This window comes from Sporobolomyces salmoneus, assembly GCF_050403485.1.
Source record: "Sporobolomyces salmoneus JCM6883 DNA, S_salmoneus_JCM6883_v1_ctg21, whole genome shotgun sequence".
Lineage (NCBI taxonomy): Eukaryota > Fungi > Basidiomycota > Microbotryomycetes > Sporidiobolales > Sporidiobolaceae > Sporobolomyces > Sporobolomyces salmoneus.
The window spans coordinates 60,119-81,539 of NW_027481142.1; the positions used below are offsets into that span (position 1 = coordinate 60,119).

Below are 21,421 nucleotides of genomic sequence, written 5' to 3' on the forward strand. Positions count from 1 at the left end.
GTGGGCGTGATAGAGAGTGTCCGTAGGCGATAGACTCGAGAGAGACGAAGCCTTGTCGTTTTTTGGTTTAGGTATTGATGTAGAATTGGAGATTGATCGCGTCCCTCCATTGTCGAGCTTCCATCTTTCTCTTACGTTTCGCCGATGCCGCTTCTTCCGAAGATTGCGATAACGAGGAAGAAGGAGGATTCGATGCGGATGGGTGTTGGAGGTAGAGGATCGCTTTCGTTCCTACTTTGATTCGAAGCACTATTCGAGGCGATTTGTTCACGTTAGTATGCTCATCGCAGACATCGATCAAAGAGAATGGAACCCACTATCTTCATCTTTCCCAAACAAGCTAACAGGCCCTTCACTCGAAGCTGCGTTTCCCCCTCTTCTCTGACCTCCTTGTCCTCCTCCCTCGACGACTCCGCTGTTCAATCTGACGACGGTGTAGAGTTCGACGGGAGCGTTCGGATCAGAGTCGAGAGGAGCTGGAGGAGCTTTGACCAAGATCAACAAGTCGGTACAGAGTAAAACGATCTGAGCAAGTCATCCCGTGAGTTAGCCACGAATGCGCTGAAGCGCTCGACCAAGAAAAGAGGTCCACTCACGAGTTCTTGAGTAGAAGTCTCGGTAAAGAGGGTATGAATCTCATCTCCAAGAGGTGGAGAAGAATGACCATTCGCTTCATTATTCGTTCCCAGTCGACTCCTCGACCTCGATCCATTCATCGACGATGCTGCTGGAAGTGGTGGTGGAAGAGCGTCCAAATGAGTCGTCGATTTCTTTACCGATCTCGTCAAGACGAGTTTCCCACTCCTCAAGAGCGTCCTATGAGGTTGTACCAAACTACTCTTGTAACGATTCACGATCCTTCCTTGCCACATCAACAATTGAGCTCTACCTTCCGTTTCTCGTTTAGACTCGTTCAGGGTTGTCGCGACGAGGTCCATTTCGAGTACGGCGGAGAGAATCGTTGGGTGAGGGGAGAGGAGCGGAGTTGGACTGAGAAACGCGGAGAGTGGAGCGAGGGAATCGGTAGGAGGCGAAGGGGTACAGGCGAGAAGAGATTCGAGGAGGAGGCGGTAGCGAGGGATTCGTTGAACGGGGAGGAGAAGGTACGATTCGAGGGAAATTTGGGAGTGAGACGGATGAGCTCGACAGCGCTGTACACGAGAATTCCAATCAGCTTCTGAGTGTGGGAGCTGAGGAGCTGCCTCGACATACCTTCATCCAACTCTTGATTCGTTTCTTCCGAGATTGGGTCAGGTTCGAACCGATCTGAGAGGCGGCATCGAATAAAGTTGACGATGTTCCTCCACTCGGTCCACTCGCAGTACTGGGTCTCCCAGAAGTTGACGATGCAGCCCAAGTCTGAATCTGAGCCAAAGCGGAGTCGAATCCGTTTACGTAGGCAGAGTAGATCTTGAGGAAGGATCCATGTTGACGGAAAACTTCGCCGACTCGACCCGCGACGATACTGGATTCTCCTCCGGCTCGAACGGCAGCTAACAGATCGGGAAGGAAGATCGTTCGATGAAAATCTCGAATCGCTTCCTGTACAAGTTCAATCGAGTATCAGCTGAAGTCGGCAAGTGACTGCGAAAATGGAGTGAGTACTAACGATGTTGCTGAAAACAGCTCTCCTTTCTGCGACCGGCAGGACAGGATCCTTCTTTCCTCCATTCGACGACACGGTTTTCGCCGAACTCGCGACATAGATCGCGCACAATTCCTCGAGTCCCCTCAAGTAAGTTTGTTCCGTTTCGACAATCTCTTTCAGAACCGCTTCCCTCCTGACCGGATCATTCTTCATCTTGATCTGTTCGATCGCAGCGGAACTCGTCCCTGGTAGAGGAGAGAACGTTCCTCCGGGAAGAGGAGTTCCTCGACCGGGACTCACGGAATCGGTCGATTCGTCGTAGTAGTCGGAGAGACGGGAGGAAGATCCAGGTCGAGGGGAAGTACGCGAAGGGAATGGTCGACGAGTCGATTGAGCTCGTCGAACGTCGGGTGAATCGACTCGCGGAGGCGAAGGTGAAAGAGCTCCGAGAGAAGGCGAGTGTCGAAGAGGAGGCGATGGAGAGTCAAGAGGGATGTTCGGGAGTGAAGTATCTTCCGAGAGATCGTCGAGGTCTCGCAAGTAGGCAAGTACCGATCGAAGAGCGAGTTGATGATTCTGAGGAGTCGAAGGGTTCGGCAACTGACGCGAGGCGATAGCTTCACTCGGAGGCTTGAAGGCGTCGAGAACGAGGAATGATCTCCTCTTTGCGCTGTTCGGCGTCGCGGGGTCGGAAAGCATTGAGAGAGCTTTCGGAACTGGCGGCCTCGAAGCTTTCTTTCGAAATGCTTTCCTCGATCCGAACAAACCCTTTGACTTTTCTTCTACTTCAGATCCTTCGGCTCGAGTGATCGGTTCCGAGTAAGTTCGAGTTTCTGGCTCGAGCGCTCCAGGACGTTTTGGGTTCATTCGAGAAGACGAAACTTTCTTGAACAGTCTGCCCCATTTCTTCGATGTCACTCCTCCTCCTCCTTCATTCGGATTGACGTCGACAGGAGTTTGAGCGCGGATTGACGGATCTGGCGAAGGAACGATCGTCGCAGGCGAAGGGAGAGGTTGTTCGTCTCGATCTCGGTTTGTCGGCGAAGGAATCGACAATTCGGCGAACGAGCTCATCTGAGGTGGCGCAGACGAAGGGAAATTGGAGGAAATCGAAGGGGCCGTCGGGAACCTTGCGACTGTCGGACTTTCGGCGAGACTAGGAGGAATCGAGAATGAACCGTGAATCGACGATGCGAGAGTTCCGCTCGGGGATCTCGCTCGAGAAGGGGGAAGACTGTGAGTAGTTAGACTCGAGTTTGAAGGAAGAGGGGATGCGGTTTGTCGTTCGAAGAACGGCGGCGGTACTTGCTCGGGAGAGTCGGAGAGGGCGGAAAGGAGAGGTCGAATCAAGTTCTGGTACTGCCAGTGAAGGGGATTCCCATCGACGAGGAGTGTTTCGAGAGACGAAAGGCGAGAGAACCATGCGGGGAGAGCTCGGAGACGGTTGTTTCGAACGGCGAGGGTGTGAAGCTGAGTAAGGTGAGAGAGTGAGCTCGGGAGGAATGAGAGACCGCATCCGTCGGTGTTGAGAACGAGGAGAGAAGGTAGCGAGCCGAGGAAGGAGGGAAGGGTTCCGGTCGCGAGAGGATTGCCGTGAATGTCCAATTCTTCGAGAGCGGTGCACGCGGCGAGAGCGAGAGGAACTTCAGTAAGACCGCACGAACTAGGAAAGAACGCAACGAAGGTCAGCGAGGTGTTCTCACTCCGAAGGGAGGAAGCAATGACTCACCTAACGTCGAGTACAACGAGCCCGTGAGAAAGATTCGGAATCGTAACGTTGAGGAGAGGAGCGATGAGTAACGGCGTCAAGGTGCGAGCCAAGATAAGATGAGTCGTATCTACGTGAATAGAACGTGATCAGCACTCCGCGACAGCAAGCAGGAAAGGGCAGGAGACTCACTCGAAGGAACTTCAGTGACTTCAATCGCTTTCTCACTCCAATCGACGATCCCTGGCACGATCCTCTCGACATCTTCATCGTCTCCACCACTTCTCCCTAGGTCCGAATTCCACAGCCCTGATCCGAGGTCGGATTGTCCCCTCAAAGTCGCGAGATTCGAAAACGTCGGGAGTCCGATCGGTGACAACGTTCCAGCTGAATGAGTCTCGCTCGGTCGTCTCAGTCCGTCCCCATCATTCAAGTTCAACCTTGCGTAATCGCTCGATTGCGAGAAGCTCTGGAATCGCATCTTCGATACCGAGCGAGAACTTTCTTCATCGTCGGTCGAGAGGAAATCGGTATCGTCTAATGAGAGGTACGATTCAGAATCCTGAGTAGAGCTTCTTTCGCGTTCCCGTTTCGTCGTTGATGGCAGAGGAGGAGGAGGCGCAGGTTCGGATCGGTTCTTCCCGGATCGACTTCCGAAATAAGGACTCGAGGAAGCACTCGCGGCGAGGTTGACGAGAGAAGTTTTCTTCGTAGGTTGACGACTTCGACTTGCTGATCTCGAACGAGCGCGGGTAGGGGAGGGAGGTGTAGGAAGAGTCGTCGCTGGAGGAGAAGGGTCGGTAATTGTTCGGGAGGGGAGAGTTGGAAGGGGAGACAAGAGAGCAGGTCCTGCTTCATTCGATGGCGTTCCTCGACCTCGACTTCCTCCTCCTCCTGATCCTGCTGACGCCGCGGCTTGTTGTTGTTGTTGCTGTAGGTATCGATCGAGAGGAGATTCGACATCTTGATGAGGAAGTGGACTCGGTAAAGGACTCGGTAAAGTTTTCGCGTAACGACTCAACTCGTCGAGGTTCTTCTGGAGATCTCCTTCCTCCCAACCGATTCCCAATCCTGCTAGACTCGCTGTTGGTGGCATTCCAGTAGGTGGACTGGGATGTTTCTCCATCGAGGAAGTGTCGAGTTGAAGCGTCGCAAGGCCAACCGGTTTCGAATCGCTTCGTGGGAGGTTTGCTGTAGGCGCAGGAGGTTGCAGTTCGGGAGTAGGTCGACTCGTCGAAACTTCTTCGTTATCTGTTGAGTAAGGCGTAGCGCTATCGCTTTTGATCCGACTGCTCCATTCGCTATCGACAACTGAACTCGTTCGGTGACTGTATCCCTCCTCTGTCATATCGGGAGACTGGAAGAGTTCGCTATTCCGGAGTCCACTGCTGTTTTCCGATGCCAGAGAGAAGCGAGAAGAAGCGACCGATCCAGCTTGAGAGAGAGCTGGAGTACGTGAATTTGTCGAACGGAGTGGTGGTCGAGGACGAGGTTGACTGAGATCGGTCGAAGGAGGAGGCGATATCGAAGTCGAGGTCGATTCAGGAATACGTGGAGCGGGAGAAGTCGTCGTGGTGAAACTGGGAACTTTGCAAACGGCCTGATCGAGGCTTCCTTGGACAGCAGCACTATTCGCACGACTCCGATTGAGTTGATCCGACGATATTGACCTTCTCGAGTCTACGAGCGAGTTGCGAGCGGAATTTTTGCGAGGAAGAGGGGGAGGAGGAGAGAAAGATTCGGAGCGTCGAGGTGGTTCAGGGCTCACTCCTTCCAGGGTAGATGAGGAGACGGAGCGGGGAGTATCGTGAGGATGCGGTGGAGAAGTCGATTGGGCTGGGGGTTGTCCTTCGAGTGGAGAAACCGCATTCGATCGAGAGAGAGGTGGTGACGAGAAATCGGTTCGAGCGTCGGTGAAATGCGAAGTTGTCGTTTCAATCGAGTTGTTCGAATCGGATTGGGGTAGGGGAGTATGTGCGAGGGGGGTGTTTGCGAGAGGAAGCGGTTGAAACGCAGAAGAGTCGAAATTTGGTAAGATGTCAAAGTTGACGGGTTCGTCGACGGGTTCGCTCTCCTTCTCAGGCTGAGGTCGAGAGGTCGCTTGATCCGATTCGATCGTACTTTCTGGCTGTGTTGTTGCTGTTGGTGCGAGTGGTTCGGGAGGTTCAAAGGTCGATTGACTCAGTGTCGGATGAGCTGCGAGAATTGCACGCGAGAGGTCAGCTTCGATGGCTCGCGAATTCCAGCTAGTAGACCTCGAGCAGAAGCACATTCAAGATGAGATACTCACCTTTGTTCGCTGCGTTCCTCTTACTCCAACTCGCCTGTCTCCTCTCCATCAAGTTCATCGTCCTAACACTGTCCCCACTATCCCTCCTCTCTGAAGTTGGACTCCCCTTCGCGACTTCATTCAATCCGCTACTTCGACTACTTGAGCTTCTTCGAATCCGACCGGGAGAACGCTTCGACCCCCCTCCTTCCGATCGAAGTGACTCCTCACTCTTGCGAGCGAGCGCCTCGAACTGCGCTATCCGTTGCTGCGCCAGATTGTCTTCCTGCTATGCACTGATCGAGTCGGGGAGGAGAGATGGAGCGATGGAGAATCGATGATGATGAAGATTCGAGAGGTTCTAGTTGACTGAATTCAGGTCGCCGACTGCTGATGAGTGCTCCTTCTATATGGCTATCGACTTCCCGCTCTGGTTGGGAGGACTTGACGACCGTTGAGATCGTTCGTAACGGCTGAAAGGCGGAGAGTTGAGAGACTAAACTCTATCGTCTACGAGGCGTGAGCGTGCCGTACACGTCGTCGAGAGTAGTCGTATCGATTGTCGTAAAGGGTGTCGTGTAACTGTGACCGAAAAGTGACGAGTTCGCGGGCAGAAGAGGAGCAGAGTAAATGCGGGAAACTTCTCTTTGCTTTCCTGCAACTCCGACGTTATTTCACATCCTACTCCGTTGCCCCTCTCCGACAAGTCCAAGGCAGGATCGAGGCGCGCCTCGAACAATTCTGCTGAAGCTGCGATTCTGCTCCCGATACTTCACAATTTCAAGTTGCTCGCGTTCTTTCTCGTGAGTTTCTCTCGCCTGAGCTCTGACAGACTACTGACACTATATGATCCGAATACTGATATCTAGATCGCGCGCGCAGAGTTAACTACCTTCGCTCAAGCACGTCTTCGTCCCGTATCAAATCTCGAGTCTTCGCGATTGGATCTCGGATACTCGACATACCGTGCGCTCAGGACGACCTTGGTACTGCCCTATCGATTGCTCGTTGATGAGGCGCAAAAGGGGAACTCGGGGGAGACGAGACGCTCGCTTAAGCTCACTCGAGCTCGTTGTTTGCTGCTTCTGCGTCGCCTTCCTTTGCACTGACTCATTGCTCCCCTGGGAGTTCCCGTAGCGCAGTCTGACGCTACGCTCGAGATATACCTGATCGACCTCACAAGATGCTCTGGTATGTGCTGATCGGCTTCGAACGAGAAGTTTTTCGATTTACATTTTCGCAAACAACGTCTTCGCTTGCTTCACGTCCGTTCTGCGTCCTGGTACAAGTAAGTCCTCCTCAATGTAGCTACCGCTTCTCTATCCCTTCTCGCTGCCAGCTGAATCGCTAGCTGACACTGCCCGTTCTCACTATTTCGCAGCTCGAGCCTTTCCAGGTGCTCCTCTCCTCCTCCACATCTCCTTCCCTCCGCCCTCATCTCTTCTCGCCAAGTTTTCAGTAAGGCGCATTTCGAAGGTGATCAGGTCTCGCCGAAGGTGGAGATGCTGGTGGTCCGCGGAGCGAGTCTCTTCACGCTCGGATCTCGACTTTACCGCTCGACCCCTTCACAAGGTCCCCTCTATTCTTCTCTTTCTTCTTTCCACGAGGTCTCCTCCATCACACGTCTAGCAGCCCTATTTTTACATCAACCTCGAGCTCATCCTGATCCAAGCGCTCACCTCGCAGCTTGATCTGCCCGTCTTTCCCTATCATCGACTCTGCAACTCCCAGTCCTCCAAGGCCGACTTCATTGATCGACTGTACTCGAGATGGAACCTACACAATACTGGTGGAACGACACAGCGATTGAATACTCGTGCGACGAACGAACGCCCTCGGAGGATCACTGGAAAGAATTCGAACTCCTCTCCGCCGGTACTCGAATGATGATGGCCAACGCACCATACTGCAACGCAACCGCGACGTATAGAGGTGGTCCATTCGTTTCGATCAATGGAGCGATTTCCAAAAATGGCTCGACTTGGGGTTGTTCACTCGACGGAAAGCAATGGACGTGGTATAGTGCGGGAGGGAATGGGGAGAGTTGGACTGGGAAAGTGTTGTGTGCTTGGGATCACATGAATTTGGAAGATGAGTGAGTGGAGTGTGGTTTCTTAGCGTTCTATTCGGAAAAGCTAAAGAGCCTACGCCTTCTCGCGGTAGTATCCGGACTTGGCTCGCAAGTGATCCGTCAGGAAAGACGGCTATCGCACTCGGATCTTGGATTGGTCTACCGTCTGACCAAAAGTGAGTCACATCTACCGCTACATCCTTTGTTTTCGGTTTCTGACTCTATTTCCTTTCTCCATCGGCAGAGAGGAAGGCAAGACGAGTACGATGAGCTTTTTCCCTACGATCTCTCAACCCATTCCATTCGACCTAGAAGCGACAACCTCCTCTGCCTCGACATCGACATCTTCTCCGAGCGAAAAGGAAACATCAACCGGTGCTCAAATCGATAAAGCAACCGCGACCGCGACACCGAAAGGCAAGTCAATCGATGTCGACAATACCTCAATCTCAGCCTCGACTTCAACCTCGCACGCTGACAATGTCCTCGTTGCGACGAATTCAGCCGACTCCTCCTCTTCGAGCCTCCCGAGTTCGACTCCCTCTGCGACCAATCAGTACATCGTCATAGGGGTGGGTACTGCGGTGGTTGTGGGAGCTATACTTGCTTTCATGCTGTGCTTTCATCAACGAAGCAAGCGGAAAAATCGAGAAGGGGAAGATAACGCGGAAAATACGCTGTTGAGCAGTGACGACGGTGAGCTCGCTCGATAAGGCTGCGGTACGGTCTAGGGCTGATAACTCGTTGTTGTTGCAGGCTCAGATGACAGCGAAGACTCTGATGATGGACATTCGAGGAGAAGTAAGAAGGAACGGCGTTGAAAAACCTCGAAGGAACACCGTTCTTCTCATGTCATATTTTACTCTGGATATGTTGCTATCTAATTCTACTGCGAAGTGTGCTTCACAAAAGAGCCAGTCGTCTGCGAGACTGCGAAGTCGACTGAGTTCGAATTCGCAAAAAGTCGAGGGGGTGCGTGCGCACGACCGATCTTCCACAGTATCCTGCAGACACCGCAACTCAGGATGGAGCTTTCGGCGCAAATATACAGTAGCTGCCCGAAAGCTGTCGAGGTCGAGCGCGCGAAGAGGGCGAAACCCTGGAAAATTGAATCACTTTTTCCCCTTGTTCCTCTTCCTCTTCCACTTCTCACGTCTTCTCTCTCTTTGCCTCTGCGATGTTATTCATCTACCCTAGTTCCATCAACATCGACACTGGAGTGTTGCCCACGCTCTAACTCCTCTCCCTCGACTCGTTATTCAACTGAATCGATTTTTTTGCCTTCGACAACCTTAAACTTTCCTCAACCTCCGCGACTTCTCTGATGTTCCTTGTATCGATGGTCACAGTCTGTGTCCGTACCTCTAGGTATGTAGCTCCTCACATCAAGCTTCCGTTTTCCCCGGATCGAGACTTGGCTGGAGGGACGGCCCAATGAGACCGGCGATGAATGGAAAGACGCTGATCGAGCATGAACAGCTGACGAGCTCGTGTGATGAGAACAATGCACCTCTGTCAGTGCAGTCGAGCAACCTGATTGGAACGTTTGCTCCGGTCACTTTCGTTTTACCTCGTCGATTCTCACAGCGTTTCGCTCATTCCGTCGTCTTTTCGCATATCTCGCCTTGTTACTCGACAGATGACTCCTTCACTTGACCTTCCACACCCTCAACTCCGGTGCAGCGTTAGCCTCTCCCCTTAAATCTAAATCCCTCATGCATTCTCGCAACCGAGCTTGCAGAACTTCGTTCTCCCTCCACCCTACGAGACCCGAAGCCGTTTAAGACTCGAAGACCAATCTCAAGACTACTCAAATTCATTACCCTCGTGGATGATCTATCTTCAGGAGCGGAGAACGCGAGTCAGAACATTTTGTGATTTGCCATTGTTTGTTTTAACCTTTGTAATCGGAGTTACCTCGTTTCTCTCTTGCATCTTGAGTTGCACACTGTATGAGAGCGATAGTGAGTCCGGTAACCGAGTCTTGCACCAGGTTAGAGGTAGTTCGAGGGTAAGCTTTGCGAAACTTTAACAAAGCGAGAAAATGATGACCACGCTTTCGCAGCCGATTTGGGCTCGATCGACCTCGGCGAGATCTCTTGGAAGTAGTACTCGATAGGTAGGCCCAAAGCGAGTGAGAAAAAGATGAGGTGGACTCGAAAAGCTTGTCGGAACGAAAGCATGTTCGTTTTGCGACAACGACTGCCTCCGAGCGAGATCGGACGGTAGGGCCGGCTCCTGTTCGGCTGTGAATATATCGTCGCAATCGATTGAACCCGCGGAAGCCATGCGATAAGCCAGCAGGAGCAAGTGAGGTCGTTTTTTCGGGGAAAGTGAGAAAGAGAGCTGGAACTCGTTCTCCCTCGATACCTCACCCGCCTGGAAGAAGACACCCATTCCGAGCAGCTAGAAACTAGTACATAGCCAAGACCAGCGCGCGCAACCCGCCCTTCGCCTCTAAACCGCTTCTCTCGAATCTTGATCTCTAACGCGTGCCTATCACCTCCCTCTCCCCTCCTCGTTCCCTCTCCCTCCAGAGTGATGACGGTAAGTGGACCTACACTCTAGTTGGGCTGTAGAAACGCAAGCAACCTTTGAACTGACTCTCGAATCGGTTCTCATCTCTCCAGGCTCTCCCAAATCCCGTTGTTTCGGCCCTCGGCCACGGAGCAGAAACTCCTGCCGACGCTTTATCAGACTACATTCCTCAATCGAACGAAGTATCGAGAGTTCCTTCGACGGCTGGAGACTCGGTAGAACCCAAACAGGAACAAGAAGAGGAAGATGAAGTGATTGAGGATGAGGAGGATCCAGAGAGTGATGGAAACAGTTATGTTGATGGAGATGTCGAGATGAAAGGGGAAGGAGAAGCGGGAGGAAAGAAGATGACGGCGAAGAAGGAAGCGAAAAAGAAGCTCGACGACAAAGTGAGTGACCTCTCCTTGCCTTACAAGCTCATGCTCTCCTGCTCTCGAGAACACAGAACTATGTACTCATCTCACTCGATGCGGACGCTGACACGGTCTTTCTCGTTGTTCGTAGCTCGCAAGTGGTCGATCGAAACAAGCCTCGCTCAAATCCGCCGACTCGATCAAACGATTCACTTACCTCCTCGGTCAAACCGATCTCTTCAAACACTTCTGCGACTTGAAAGCTCAACGAGATCCAATGTTTGCGAGATTATTGGCGGAAGCGGAAAGTGCAGGAAAACAAAAGGGTCGGTAAGTCTCAAATCATCTCTTTCTACTTGCCCGCACCGTCTCGACCGTAGCTGACCCCTTCGGCTCGGTGTGAGCAGACGTGGAAAGGCGGCCCAATCTCGTGGAAGGAAATCGGAAAAGGAAGAAGATGCTGAACTGCTCGCCGAAGGAAAGGGAGATGGCGACGATGGAGAGGAAGGTCCTTTCGTCTTCACGGAATCACCAGCTTGTGAGTCACCATTGCTTGATATTCGAACCGCACGCTCGCTAACTTCCAATGCCGGATGATAGTCGTCAAAGGAGGAAAGATGCGTGAATACCAAGTTCAAGGTCTTAACTGGATGTGCGGCCTTCACTACAACGGTATCAACGGTATTCTCGCCGACGAGATGGTAAGCCCTCTACTCCCCAGACCGAGTGCAGGTCGCTCACGCCTTTCACTTGTCACAGGGTCTCGGTAAAACTCTTCAAACTATCGCTTTCCTCGGTTACCTCAAATTCCACCGAGGTATCCATGGTCCTCATCTCGTCGTCGTCCCCAAGAGTACCCTTGACAACTGGAGACGAGAAATCGCGAAATGGGTTCCTGGGTTCAACGTTGTTTCGTTGACGGGAACGAAAGAAGAACGAGTGAGCTGTTTTCCTCTTCATCAGTCTTGATACGTGAAGATCTGACTCGCCCACTACAGGCTGAAATCATCGCCGACCGAATCCTCCCTGGAGATTTCGACATTCTCATCGCTTCATACGAAATGTGTCTCCGTGAAAAATCGGCACTCAAGAAACTCTCGTGGGCTTACATCGTCATCGATGAAGCTCACCGTATTAAGAATGTCGATTCGATGCTCTCCCAAATCGTTCGACTATTCGATTCGCGAGGAAGGATGCTCATCACCGGTACTCCTCTCCAAAACAATTTGCACGAGTTGTGGGCTCTCCTCAAGTGAGTCTCCTACCACTCTCTCCCCACCTTCGAACAAGACTGACTCTCTCGAACGCAGCTTCTTGCTTCCCGATGTTTTCTCCGACGTTGCCGATTTCGACGCCTGGTTCGAAAAACAAGCTCCTCCCGCCGAAGACGAGGTGAAGGAAGAACCGAACGGCGATTCTTCAGCTCCTCCGAAAGCGATCGACAAAGCTGCCGAAGATGAAGCCTCGAACAAGGTCGTCAAGCAACTTCATTCGGTTCTTCGACCTTTCCTCCTCCGACGAGTCAAGATGGACGTTGAGAAATCGCTCTTACCGAAGAAGGAAATCAACGTTTATGTCGGAATGACTGAATTGCAAAGGAAGTGGTACAAGAGTATCCTCGAGAAGGATATCGACGCCGTCAATGGAGCTGGAGGAAAGAAAGAAGGAAAAACTCGATTACAAAACATCGTCATGCAACTCAGGGTAAGTCGCTCTCCCTTCTCTTCGCAAACTCCGATCACTGACTGCGCTCTCTCGTGACTAGAAATGTTGTAATCACCCGTATCTCTTCGACGGAGCCGAACCCGGACCCCCCTTCACAACCGATGAACACCTCGTCGAAGCTGCCGGAAAGATGTTGGTACTCGACAAACTCCTCAAAGCAATGAAGGCAAAGGGATCGAGGGTTCTCATCTTCTCTCAAATGAGTCGTGTTCTCGACATTTTGGAAGATTACTGTTTGTTCAGAGAATACAGTAAGTCGCTCGCAAACTCCCTCTTCAGAAAGGCTAGACTGACTCGTGATATTCTCCTCAGAGTACTGTCGTCTCGACGGAGGAACCGCTCACGAAGATCGTATGGAACAAATCGACGCTTATAACCAACCCGGTTCTGAGAAGTTCATCTTCTTGCTCACGACTCGTGCTGGAGGTCTCGGAATCAATTTGGTCTCTGCTGATGTTGTCGTACTCTACGATTCTGATTGGTGAGCCTCTCCCCTCCCCTACCATTTCTCGTCGTCATGATCTAACTCGCTTTGTTTCTCGCTCTCAGGAACCCTCAAGCTGATTTGCAAGCGATGGATCGTGCTCATCGTATCGGTCAAACGAAACAAGTCTACGTGTTCCGATTCGTGACGGAGAACGCGGTCGAGGAAAAGGTTTTGGAACGAGCTGCTCAAAAACTCAGGTTAGATCAATTGGTCATCCAACAAGGGCGTTCTCAACCTTCTACCAAGAGTGAGTCCTACTTGCCTGCTCCTATCTAGTGACAGGGTACTGATAGGATCTTTGAGCAGCTGCGAACAAGGACGATCTCGTCGACATGATCCAACACGGAGCCGAAAAGATTATCAACTCGAAAGAATCGATGTCTGTAGAGGACGATATCGACGACATTATCCGTCGTGGAGAAGAAAAAACTCAAGAACTCAATTCGAAGTACGCCTCGCTCAACTTTGACGATTTACAAATCTTCAACTCGACGGCTCAAACGACGACGGAATGGGAAGGAGAGGAGTACGGCAAGAAGAACCAACAAGCGGCGAACAAGTTGGCGAACCTCCTTTGGATCGAACCGAGTAAACGTGAGAGGAAATCAAACTACAACATCGATGGATACTACAGCAACGCTTTGAAAACTGGAATCGCTCGACCGGGAGCTCGTGGTGCTCGAGGACCCAAATCAGTTGTTGCGTGAGTCTTGGTTCCCCATTCGATCTCAGGCGATCGAGACTGATTCACTTCAAATACAGCGACGAATGGAAATTCTTCCCTCATCGTCTCATCGAACTTCAAGAGAAGGAACAACTTTGGCTTCGAGTGAGTTCCCTCACTGGCATGATCTCCTCACTTCGATCCTGACCTGAGTCTGCGTACAGAAACAACGAGACGAGAAAGCAGTACTTGGAAAGGGAGGAGACGGAATCACCGCTGAACAACTCGAGGAGGAACGAGCTGCCGAACAAGCTGCGATCGATAGCGGTACGTCTCAGTCGCACACTCTATTGTAACAGAGCCCTCACTGACGTCTCACTGTCTACATAGCTGAACCTTTGACGGAGGAGGAACAAAAAGAGAAGGAGGAACTACCGCTCGGATTCTCAGGCTGGAACAAACGAGACTTCCAACTCTTCTGCAAAGGAGTCGAAGTACACGGTCGCGACGACCTCGAAGGCATCGCTCGTGAATGTGAAAGGAAGACTCTCGACGAGGTTAAGGATTACGCTTCTGTCTTCTGGGCTCGTTGGGAAGAACTCGAAGGCAAGTTCTCTTCTTTTTCCTCAACGCTCCCTCACTCGGTTACTGACTCCCCTGGGTCCTCTCGCTATAGAGTACGATCGTCTCGTGACTAAATTCGCGGCTGCCGATGCGAAACGTGCCAAAGAGGCTCGAGTTGAGAACCTGATCAAATCGAAAGTCGCTTCCGTTCCTTACCCGTTACAACAAATGAAGATCGTCTACTCGAATCAAACCAAGGGTAAATCGTATTCCGACGATGAGGATCGATTCTTGATGGTCGAATTGGCGAAATACGGAATCGGTAAAGAAGACACTTGGGAGCGAATCAAGCACGACATCAATGAATGGCCTGCTTTCCGCTTTGATTGGTTCCTCAAATCTGTGAGCCTTCTCTTACACTCTTTCTATCACGATCGTCGACTGACTTGTGATGTTTTGTAGCGCACTGCGGCTGAAATCGGTCGTCGTTGTCAAACGCTCATCGGTCTCGTCGAAAGGGAGTTCGCGCCCGAGGGAGCAGACGAAGAAGGAGGAGCGAAGAAACGTGGAGGTCGCAAATCGACTGGAACGGCGGATGCACCGGCGAATGCTGCGACGGCTGGAAAAGGAAAACGTAAGGCTGCTGCAGCGGGAGGAGATGGAGCAAGTGACGCTTCTCGAGCTAGTACTCCAGCTGCCGGACCAGCTACGAAGAAAGCGAGAAAGTAAATAAATAGACCAAGGAAAGAGGGAAAGTTTTGTGGTTTGTTTGTCTGTTTTTACTCGGTTTTCCCTTCTGCTCTGTCCGCTGCTGTAGTCTATCTCTCGCTCTCTTCTCTCTTCTCTAGCCTGTTTGTGCAATCACTGGTCACTGTTGCGTTCGATCGTTACTCGCAAAGGGACGAGAACGAGAAAGTAAGGTTGCAGAAAAGAGCACAGAACAAAAAGAGAGGTATCAAAGCATCAAAAGGTATCAAATCATTTCTCTTCTCCATCTTCGACTCCCTCTTCAATTCCCCACCCAGCTTCATCCGCCACGTCGTCGAGTTCCTTGTTCTTTTCCGCTTGTTGCGAGAGAGTATCATTTCGAGGCGGTAAGGTTGGAGGGACGGAAGTCGGAGAGCGAGGGGGAAGAGCAGGAGCGTCAATTCGAGGAGGTAGAGTCGGTGGCAGAGTAGAGGCGGGTGGTTTCGATTCATCGATTTTTTCGATTGTCGACGAGGGAATAGGGAGAACGACAACATCGGTCGTTGCTAGCGTGGTGGACGAGTCACCTTCTTGTTGTACGGGCTCTTCCTCCTTCTTCGTTTCGACCACTGCGACTGCTCCTCCTCCTCCTAGATGATCTTCGCTCACAACTTTCTTGCGACTTTCATCTCGAATTCCTGGAAGTTGCATCATCGTAGCTCGACCGTAACCGTAGCCTCCTCCTCCGCCTGTTCCTCCTCCCATCATTCCAGGTGGTTTCGAAGGCGAAGTCGAAGGCGAAGGAGCGGGTAGAGCTTTGATCGAGGGAGACGAGGAGGAAGCCGAAGAAGATTGAACAGCTGTGAGTCTGGCCGTCGGCGAAGAAGAATTCGGATCGAATTGAGCAGTTGCGTTTGCGAGGGTCGAATGGGTAGATGCTACCGAGCTCGCTCTCATTCGAGATGGCGAGGCGGTCGAAGCGGATTTTAAGTAAGGCGCTCGACGTGGTGAAGTTGGAGGTGAAGCTTCTCTCGACTCCGAAGGGGCGTAATACGAAGCCTCGTCCAAACCACTCTTGGCTCGCTTGCGATAATCTCGGTATCCTTCTTCGACCTCCTCCCCTTCTTGCGGTTTTGTCGGTTGAGGCTTCTCCTCTGCGAGTAAGCCTGCTCCTTCAGCATCGGCGGGCCTTCCTGCCGTACGTCGAGCGTTCCATCCCGCTCCCCACTTTTTCATGCTCTCTTTCGCTTGAGCGACCGATTGCGCGAGAGCCTCCTTGTCGGCAGCTTTCGCTCTCCACGACGAGAGGATAGAGGTAGTCGTGGTCGTTGTCGACGACGAAGAAGAAGAAGAAGGAGAGTCGACCGATGCGGAGGCGTTGTGGGAAGGAGAACGACGGATCGGGGGAGGAGGGGGAGGGAGACTCGAAGGGGAAGAAGAGACGGGAGAGGGAGCTTCGGAGTGTTCTGGTTTGATCCAAGCGGGTCGTGCAGGGAGAGTCGGAGGAACAGGGACCGAGGTGGTTGATAGCTCTGTCACCGACGAGGAAGCGGGAGAGCTAGAGATCGGGAGAACTGGATGCTCTGAAGAGGGCGAGGAAGGGTCGAACGAGATCAAAGGGAGCGGTTTCGACTGATCGGAAGGAGCTGTACGGGAGAGGTTGCTGAGTTTGCGTTCTGGAGTTTCGGGAGGCGGCAGGACTTTGTTCAAGGTCGATTCTTCCTCTTGAAGCGCGAGTTCCTTCTCCTTCTTCTCTTGTTCCCTCGACTCGGCTCGTTTCGTCAAGATCTCCCGTAACTTTGCTGCCGAGATCTCTTCTTGGTGGTTCGAGGTCGAAGAAACTGAAGGGGGTTTCGTCGCGGTCGAAGAAGCGGGTTCAGATTCGTTGAGAGGGAGAATGAAGGATGAAGCCGATTCAGAAGAACCTGATTCTGCACGAGAAGGAGCGGGAAGCGGAAGGGATGAGGTCGAAGAATTGCCTGGAGGGAGCGCCGGAGAAGACTGATTGCTCTTCGCGAACCAACTTGAAGTCCTTTTCTTCTCGACTCCTTCTCTCTGTTCGCCCATCCCTAGCTCATCCTTCTTTTCCCTCCAACTCGCAATCTTCGCACTTGCCAATCCGGCCAAACTCGAAACTGAAGTCGAAGCGGCAGAGTTTGTACTTTTGATCGAGCTCGGTTTCTTCGAGGGCGACCTTGATTCGAGTTGAGCTTTGAGGACGTCCCTATCTTCGTCGAGCATACTTGAAGAGCTCGATGGTCGTCGTATCCTCTGTCTTGCTCGGTCCGCAGTCTCTTTCCCTTCACTCATGAGGACTCCTTCAACCATTTTCACTTTTTCCTTCTTGCTCTCGGATTCTTCCAAGTCGGCTTCCTCTTCGCCTCCTTCTGCGAGAGAGACGAGATCTTGATCGGCTTTTGTCATCGTATCGGAGGAAGAAGCGGGAACGTTGAGGTCGGGTCGTTCTTTTCTGAGAGCGGCGCCAAAGATTCCACCTCGAGCAGTCGAAGGGAAAGGTAGAGTCGAGAAGAAGGAGAGGTCGTCCATGTGAGGAACCACGATCGATTCGGCGATCTATGATGAGCAAGAAACGATAAATCAGCTTCAGCAGAAAAGGGAAAGTCACTGAATGTCATTTCTCACAACTTCTCGAATTCTCGATTCAATCGGAGACGTAATCAAGCTCCATTTGATCTGTCGAGTCGAGACGAGAGGTTCAACCGCGAGCTTGATCTTTGGCATCGCGGTGAATCCGAACCAGATCCTATTCGAGGGAGGTTTCTTGATCTTGAGTAACAACGTTCCTTCAAGCTCCTGCAAGACGACGGCTAGGACGAGTCGAACCGAGTAAGGTTTGAAGCGAGAAGAGATCGAAACAGTCGCGACAGTTTCAATCGTGATTCGAACCGCTCCGACGTAAGAAACGTGAACTTCCATACTCGCCTCTCCATCCGTTGTCAATTCCTTCAGCATCGGCTTCGAGAACAAGGGAGTCGAAGATCCGACATCGACTTCTCGGACTTGAATTTCCGATAGTATCGAAGGGATTTTGACCCGTTTCAGTTTTCGAACGATTCGAGAGGTGATGTAGGATTCGAGGGAAGAGGTTCGGCAGACGGCGAGGAAGATTCGACCGAGGATCGCGTTGAACCATCGCATAGGGATAGAGTCGGGGAGAGAATCGATCGAGTCGACGAGATTCGCCATGTCGTCCGAAGAGAAGAGCGCTCGATCTCGAGCCGTTTCTGCCGCCCAGGTAGAAGTCCCGATACGAGAGGCGATGACGAGGGAGTGATACCTAGATACAATTTGTGCGTCAGTCTTTCATCCTCAGAGCAGGAGAATGGAAAGAACGAAACGCACCAATCCTCCTTGTCTGAGTTGACTTTTGCGAAGATGAACCATGGTAAAGGCTTTCCCGTCTCTGCGTCGTAGTTCGTCCCTTCCGCCTGTCCTTCGACCTTTCCAATCTCTTCAACTTCGCCCGCATCATCAAGTTCCTTTTCTTCCTCCGGTTCCGCAGCCCTCACTTTCGGTTTCAATTCGATCGCCGTCCTCTTGACCCAAAACTCCCCATCGACGTATCCTTCCGGGTACACGACGACATCATGACTCGAAACCTCAATCGCGGCCCAACACTCGTGTTGCTGTTCACTTTCGTAGAGGAAGAGAATGTTTTGCTTCAAAACGGCGAAGAATCGATCTTTCGGTTTCGACCTCCTCGGATCTTTCGAGCGGTTGTCCATGAAGGATCTGTAGCCACTCGCGAGCATTCCGACGTAGGTCGCTTCGTTGTTGCCGTTGAGAGAGGGTTCGAAGGTTCTCCGAGCCGTGATCCATCCTGCTCGGTACACAGTCACCAGTTCTTGGTCGTCGAGATTGGTGTCTTTGTCTTTCGCTGGCGAAGGCTTCGGAGGTTCAGAGGAGGGAGAGGGAGCTGGAGGGGGATGAAGAACGACGGGAGAAGTGTAGAAGAGGAATGCGAGAAATGCGACGAGACAAAGTGGGACGAAGGTGAGACCTCCTGCGACGTAGATCAGGACCAACGTAGACAGGGCTACCATCTGTTCAAGCAAGAGGAGTGGAGTTAGTTCCCCCGCTGAGAACTTCGGAACGAGGATCCGAGCCCTGCCTCACCTTCTATCGAGTCGGCTGCAGGTGCAGTATATGTCAAATGTGAGTCTACCCCCTAAAGTCCTGCTCCGCTTAGTGGGTCCCGTTGCTGTGCCGGGAGGAGGATGGTTGTTCGATGACGATCGGCTTTTCGAGTTTGGTTCGTGTCGAGGGCTTCTTCTTGGAGCGGGGTCGCGAGGGGTTTGAGGTTATTCAAGCCGCAAGTAGGCCGGAAGTTCGCCTCAGATGGAGTGAGAGTTGGGAAGAGAACGATTCCGATTTCCTCGGCCCGCTTCTTTTCCTCCGACTCTCCACTCGACCCCGCCCAATCTCAGATTCGATCTATCACAACCGCGTTCACAAGCATACAGACGCCCAGAGCCCACGGAAAGCGGCCTCAAAGACGCATCGTATCGATCTCGCCGAGTTCATCTCTAAACTCGTCTCTTTGTGCGTGAAGCCTTCTGACCGAACTCTCCCTGTCCTCCGAACAAGCTAATACTGACTCACTATCGTCTCGCAGCTAAACGGGGTCGAAATCCTTGATTCTTCTTCCACATTTCCCCACCTTTACTCTCTTCCCCTCCTTCCTTCCTCCCTCTCACTCGACGATGGCCCCTCGACTACCTTACGATGTCTTGCGGGAAATCTTCCGCCACCTCGACCCCGTACCGGACAACGACTCGATCAAACTGATAACGACTCCTTCTTCAAGTCTGGCGATTCAACGCTCAAATGGGGCAATCATCTCCCGAATCTCCCACGAATGGCGCGACCTCGGATACAGGATGATGTTTTCGAACGTACTCCTCCAGCTCGGCTACGAAAAACACCAGCGGAAAATGATTCTGTTGACCGGAAATGAAGAAATCGCGAAAAACGTCAAGAGACTTTTCATCTCCGCTACAGAACACGATTGGGAGCGGCTCCAGAGTCTTCCGATCGACTTTCTTCTCCCATCTTTGTCAAACCTCGAACGACTCGAGATCGTCTCACCCTGGCCAGTAATCCTGAAGGTCTTCTCCCAAGTTGACTTTTCCCCAAACGGCGATCTTCGCAATCTCCGCCACCTGGTCCTCGACAACAGTGGCCGAGATGCAATCCGAGACCCCGTCGATTTGACGAGACTCGTTTCAAAGTTACCTCATCTCGTATCTCTCGAAATCAACACCCCTTTGGCGGAGACCGGAACTATGCCTCCATCGCCGGAGACCCGAATTGAATCAAGACCATTACGGCACCTCAAGTCGCTCGATTACACTGTCCAGTACCGCGGTCCGACAACTCTGGCCGTCCCTCTTTTCCTCACCCTGTGGAACCTCCTCGATCCCTCGAAGCTTGAACATCTCTCCCTCTCGGACCGGACTCTGCCCGAAACGCTTCCTTCTATCCTCACATCCTGTCCGAATCTCTCGACCCTGAGTCTCTCGTGCGATCGACAAACGACAGAACTCCAACTCCCATCACTCATCGAAACCCTCTATTCGCTCCCGAAATTAACCCGACTCGATCTCTCCCTCGTCCCAGATTGGACAGCGCCCTTTCACGTCCCTTCCACCTCGCCTCTACCCTCCCAACTCTTCTCCGCTCTCTCTTCCCTCCCTCACCTCGAATCAGCTTCCTTCGACCTCGATCTCAGTTTCCACGAACCAGCGACCCAAGCATACCTCGCGAGTCAATGGAGTACAGGAACGTTGAAGAGGTTCAGATGGAATAGTTGGTTGGCGGTAGCGAGGAACAGAGTGAGTGTGGAGTATGAGAGGATAGAGGAGGGAGGTTGGAGGAGAGAAGAAATGGGCAATTCTTTCGAGATTGTTGGAGCCGACTAGTATGGAAAGAGGAGAGGATGAAGAGAGGTGGACGTGCTTGAAGGCGCGAAGCGAAGACTAGCTGTGAGTATTTCGCAATTCTCAATTGCAAGTTTCGCGGATCTTTACTGATGCCTGACCAACCCTAATCCGACAGAGCGAGCTCTCGCAGCCTATATCTTCTGCCCTCACTGACGTACACGGCGATCATGGTCCCACCGATTAGAAGTTGGGAAGAGGAACTCACGAAAGGAAAGGGTCAGACAGACGAAAGGTTTTCCAGCGAAAAGGTCAGTCTCATATGAATCGAGTTCCCGAGCGAGTGCTGACGACGCACTTGTAGTTCGTGAAGCAGGATGAGCGACGACTCGCTTGAACGTCCTCAACGCGTATAAATGTCCATGCTCTATCGTTTATTGCCGCCTGCTCTTTCCCTTCGTTCCTTGTTATCCAGGCGTTCTCGACGCTCCACATACGGCAGAGGATCAGCTCCGTTCCGGAAGAGGACTGTCTCGTGTCGAGCAATCGCAACAACAATAAACGAGTCCTCGAACGAAAGGTTCGCACGAACGAGCTCAACTGATTGAATGGTTTTCAGAGTCATGGTCTGCCTACGGAATCGAGTAGAACCGCTGTCTAGAGAGTACGCAGCTCTAGGGCTTATGAAGTGCACTTGTTGAAGCGTGATGCGAAAGGGGAATGGAAAAGACGATTTTCGACGCTTTTCTGCAAGCGGACGCAACGATTTGACGGTTCTCGACTACCTCCTACTGCTCAAGTTGCCTCGAAGCTCCATGAGCGCTGCTCCAAGCCAGCAGAATGTGAAGCTGCCGGAAACGGGCCCTT

General features: G+C 52.1%; 5 protein-coding genes across 5 annotated transcripts; 3 read left to right on the forward strand and 2 right to left on the reverse strand.

Annotated features, from left to right (window-relative positions):
* Window positions 1-67: 67 nt before the first annotated feature.
* JCM6883_003841 (uncharacterized protein) lies at window positions 68-5,644 on the reverse strand (the record flags this gene model as incomplete). Its single annotated transcript, XM_076631922.1, has 8 exons — window positions 68-249; window positions 318-525; window positions 597-1,151; window positions 1,213-1,542; window positions 1,610-3,251; window positions 3,318-3,426; window positions 3,489-5,492; window positions 5,587-5,644. The coding sequence occupies 8 exons, from the start codon at window positions 5,642-5,644 to the stop codon at window positions 68-70; spliced, it is 5,088 nt and encodes a 1,695-aa protein (XP_076488045.1).
* A 1,690-nt stretch (window positions 5,645-7,334) lies between these two features.
* Window positions 7,335-8,457, forward strand: JCM6883_003842 (uncharacterized protein; the record flags this gene model as incomplete). The annotated part of the gene is made up of 4 exons (XM_076631923.1): window positions 7,335-7,660; window positions 7,729-7,812; window positions 7,881-8,332; window positions 8,393-8,457. The coding sequence occupies 4 exons, from the start codon at window positions 7,335-7,337 to the stop codon at window positions 8,455-8,457; spliced, it is 927 nt and encodes a 308-aa protein (XP_076488046.1).
* A 1,720-nt stretch (window positions 8,458-10,177) lies between these two features.
* Window positions 10,178-14,696, forward strand: JCM6883_003843 (uncharacterized protein; the record flags this gene model as incomplete). The annotated part of the gene is made up of 17 exons (XM_076631924.1): window positions 10,178-10,183; window positions 10,267-10,563; window positions 10,679-10,857; window positions 10,935-11,065; window positions 11,128-11,228; window positions 11,287-11,466; window positions 11,526-11,779; window positions 11,838-12,231; window positions 12,293-12,503; window positions 12,565-12,733; window positions 12,802-12,986; window positions 13,046-13,442; window positions 13,502-13,568; window positions 13,628-13,730; window positions 13,794-14,009; window positions 14,080-14,369; window positions 14,430-14,696. The coding sequence occupies 17 exons, from the start codon at window positions 10,178-10,180 to the stop codon at window positions 14,694-14,696; spliced, it is 3,447 nt and encodes a 1,148-aa protein (XP_076488047.1).
* Window positions 14,697-14,945: 249 nt separating this feature from the next.
* Window positions 14,946-18,718, reverse strand: NVJ2 (Nvj2p; the record flags this gene model as incomplete). The annotated part of the gene is made up of 3 exons (XM_076631925.1): window positions 14,946-17,228; window positions 17,298-17,952; window positions 18,018-18,718. The coding sequence occupies 3 exons, from the start codon at window positions 18,716-18,718 to the stop codon at window positions 14,946-14,948; spliced, it is 3,639 nt and encodes a 1,212-aa protein (XP_076488048.1).
* Window positions 18,719-19,378: 660 nt separating this feature from the next.
* On the forward strand, window positions 19,379-20,596 carry JCM6883_003845 (uncharacterized protein; the record flags this gene model as incomplete). Its single annotated transcript, XM_076631926.1, has 1 exon — window positions 19,379-20,596. One exon carries the CDS (start codon window positions 19,379-19,381, stop codon window positions 20,594-20,596), a length of 1,218 nt encoding a protein of 405 aa, XP_076488049.1.
* Window positions 20,597-21,421: the final 825 nt, after the last annotated feature.